General features: G+C 34.9%; 1 protein-coding gene across 1 annotated transcript; it reads right to left on the reverse strand.

Moving 5' to 3' along the window:
* Window positions 1-242: 242 nt before the first annotated feature.
* LOC149542779 (NDR1/HIN1-like protein 10) lies at window positions 243-1,303 on the reverse strand. Its single transcript, XM_089797667.1, has one exon. It carries the CDS (start codon window positions 1,165-1,167, stop codon window positions 565-567), a length of 603 nt encoding a protein of 200 aa, XP_089653793.1. The 5' UTR covers window positions 1,168-1,303; the 3' UTR covers window positions 243-564.
* Window positions 1,304-3,833: the final 2,530 nt, after the last annotated feature.

Consider the following 3,833-nt stretch of genomic DNA (forward strand, 5'->3'; position numbering starts at 1 on the left):
ATTGATAAACTCTTACAATCCACTAATAAAAATAGAAAAGATTCATTCACAAAAGCAATTAGCAACCTTTCACTCTATGCACACCTTGTAAAAGAAACCAAGCAATCAATCACACAAATGAACCTGCATGACTATTGCTCTTTCTTTCCTAAAACAATTTCCAAAAATACAAGTTTACAAATTTTACAATTTACGCCATTGATAAACCTTTACAATCCACTCATGAAAATGGAAAGATCTCCTTCACAAAAGAAATTAACAATCAATTATTCATTTGCATGAATTTCTACATGGTAAAAACTACTGCGTGCTTGCAAACTTAACCGATACAACTATTGATCTCCCTCCCTTCCAACACTCACCTTTTACAAATACAAATTTACACATTTTGAAACTTGAAACATTGATAAACCCTTACAATAGCCTAATGAAAATGGGTAAGATCCATTCATAAAAGCAATCAACTACCCCCCACTCTCAATGCACGCCTTGTGGAAGAAACCAAGCAATCAAACTATAGAACAAGAGGCAAACCCAATACAGTAAAAGCAACCAACCATGCCACTAGACCTTGACCTTGCATTGGGTGCGTTGGAAAGTTCCATGGGCCACATCGAGCCTAGCAGGGCGACACTTGACTTGGAGCTTGTAATGGCCAGACTTCCATGTTCCCACCTTGAACCTGATAGAGGCATAGACCTCCAAGGCCAGATCCACCTTCCCAGAGGAATGCTCCAACCTCAAGTCATGGGACTTCACCCCCTGCAGGCTCACCGCATCCCCAATGAGAGTGGTATGAAGATGGGTGGTGTTCTTGTGTCCCTGGTAGAAGGGCAGCATCGACCCCCACGCAAAGTAGTCCCCATCGTAGGACATCATGGCTCCTATTCTGTCGTAGTATATGCCGATCTTCTTGTTGGAGTTCCTCGTGCTCAGATTGAACTGCATTTTGGAGCTCACCAGACCATTGTCGGAGACCGTGAAGAGGGTGGAAGAGCCGTAGTCCAGGTAGTACTTGGGCTTGTGGGGCTGAAGAGAAAGCCATGTGATGAGCACAATCAGACCCATTATCACTACTATGGTCGTTATGAACCCACACACCATTCTCGGCATTCTGCCCTGAATTGGGCGCATGAAAGGCTTCCGAGTTCCTCTCTCGACTGGCATCTTGAAGGTAGCTAGGGTGCCACTCTCTATCAACACTTGTGACTCGTGATGCTCTCTGTGTGATTGTGAGGATCTTCCTGGGCAATGTTATAGAAGTTGGGTAGTCTAGTTTGCGTCCTTGTGGGGAGAAGAATAATACTTTGGTGTTGTTTCGAGGAATGAGCTGTAATTGTGCAAAGGAGAGGAAAGAGATTGGTCTCATCATGATGGAGATGCTAAAGAGATTGAGCGCTTTCTCTTTTGGCCAGGCCCCAGGGATGCCTTCTTCTCCTCGCCCACAACCTATGGGATTGCCTCGTTTGACAGGATTTCCATGGAAATACAGTTCCAAGTGGGGTTCTGGTCATGTCTATCTTTCTTTCTTGCCAATAAATTCCCTCTCAGTCTCAATCAAATAAAAATAAAAATTATTCCTCACTGCTTTTTTTTCATTTTGCTTTTGCCTGCCTTAATAATCAATACAGAGGGCACTTTGTGATTCAGGCTTGGAAGTGGCATGGTGTTATAGCTTTAATAAATGTATTTAGCGGCTGAAAATGCAAGGTATTCTTTTCTCAAGGAAAATGTTATGTCGCCATTGATGCTCAATTGAACGTCAAAGCAAGTTACATATTTTGAAATTCAATTTCATGAGATTCTATTTTCCGCCATTTTTATATAAGTATTGTTATTTTAAAAAGCAAGTCAAAAGATTATAGTAGTTTAAGTCGGAAAAAAAACAGCAGCTCTCATCATCGGGAAATATGGTGGGCAATGTTTGTAATTTTATTTTATCTTGAAAGTGGACAACTCCCTTTTTAGACTAGATTCAACACGGAATGGCTAGATATATTAATTTCAATTTTTATTCCCTTAATTTCGTGCTGAATAACTTAAACTATGTTTATTATATGGCTAACCCACTTGGTATAAGTCTTGAGTTGTATGTTTACAATGCAACATTATCTTAGAAGCTTAGGAATCTTGCATTGCTAAAAGATATTCCCTCTCTTTTGCTTTGTCTTAGCTATAAGTGTGTATTGATTGTTGTGCTTCACAATTTGGTGTGTATGTTTAAAAGCAATTTGAAGGCTTGTATTGGATATGATGGCATTGCACAACAAAATCAGTATCTTATCTCTCATAATCAAAGTATAAGGCCACTAGAACTATAGAAGAAGAGTGTGTGTTATTTTTACATGTCTTTTGTTGTCATACAAACATATTAATGTAATGTCAAATTTGATTTACCTTACAAAGTGGATAGGTGAGGAAGCCATACTAAGGAAAACAAACAGAAATTGATAACACCTTGTTGGTCATGTTAGATTATAAATAATGTCAATTGTGCATTTAAGTGACATTTAAAGACATTTCAAAAATGATCAAGCAATTACTCAACACATTAATGAAAATTAAATAACCTCAAAATCATTGAACTTAGATTTTATACAAGTGACACATGAAAATAATTTAGTTCTTACACTTGTGAGAAGATCAAATAATATTCTATTTTAGATTGAATTTCTATAAATTTGCCTTTTTATAAGGCTAGATAAAATTTGAGTAAAAAAGAGGGTTTCATGACTAGGTTGAACAAGCATAGTCATATGCATATCTAGGATGAAACAAGACAATAGATTACAACATATATTCTTTGTAAATTAACTAAACATCAATAGTTATTTAGAATAGATTGTTCGATTCTATACATTCATATTACCTGTCAACTATGTATTTCTTATTAGAATTTAAGACTATGTTTTTCTTAATTATTAATGTTTCTTATTTTTGTGTTATGTCACATGCCTTATTTGTCTTAGGACATTAATTAGATAAAATATGTTAAAAATAACTTTTTCTATGTATGCATACAACAAATTTTATGCTTCAATGCACAACGACAACTTTTAAACATTTTACTCTCAAAATCTTATTGTGTTCCTTAGATCATTAAGGTCATTAAATGTTTTCTAAACTATTGTTCTTCTCCCTTATTGTATTCTAACAAGCATATGCTTTGATGGACAATTGTATGCCTAGTTTTATTAAAATTGTCATAGTTAAATTAGCAAACTAGTTATAGTTTATGTGTATCATTTCTTAGTGAATTATTATGCTCGTTTGCTTGAATAGTTAAATGAAGTATAGTACAATGATTGAATTATTTGAATTTTCATCTTGTCTTATATTTTTCTTATAGATTATTTTACTAAAACTACTTTATGTTAACAAATTGAGTACTAGAGAAAATAACTTCACTTGTACTTTTCTTAGGTCATTCTCAACGTACAAAAAATTGTTCAACTTTTCTCAAGTGTTAAAAAAATTGCTAAATTTTTAAAAACTAAAAATATTGAACATGAAAATTTCTTGAGGAATCTAGCCCCATGTGCTTATATGATTTCATAATTATATGTGGGTCATGGAGAAGAAAGTTGTCTACATGATTTGGTGTAAAATAGTGTGCTTCAATGAGCTAGGTATATGAACTCTAGTGTAAAATGTAATAACCCCATTGCAAGTGTGTGATACTACATATCCATGTTAGTAAAAAATACTTATGGATGAAATATATGTTATAGTTTGTAGATTTCATGTTAGCGGTGGCTCGTTTGTTTCACAAAAGGAAATATGCTATAATGTGAAGTTGAGATAGTCTAAGTCAATATTCCACGAGTCAAACT

Source organism: Cupressus sempervirens, chromosome 8 (assembly GCF_028749045.1).
Source record: "Cupressus sempervirens isolate cs-2001-9-10 chromosome 8, ASM2874904v1, whole genome shotgun sequence".
Classification (NCBI taxonomy): Eukaryota; Viridiplantae; Streptophyta; class Pinopsida; order Cupressales; family Cupressaceae; genus Cupressus; species Cupressus sempervirens.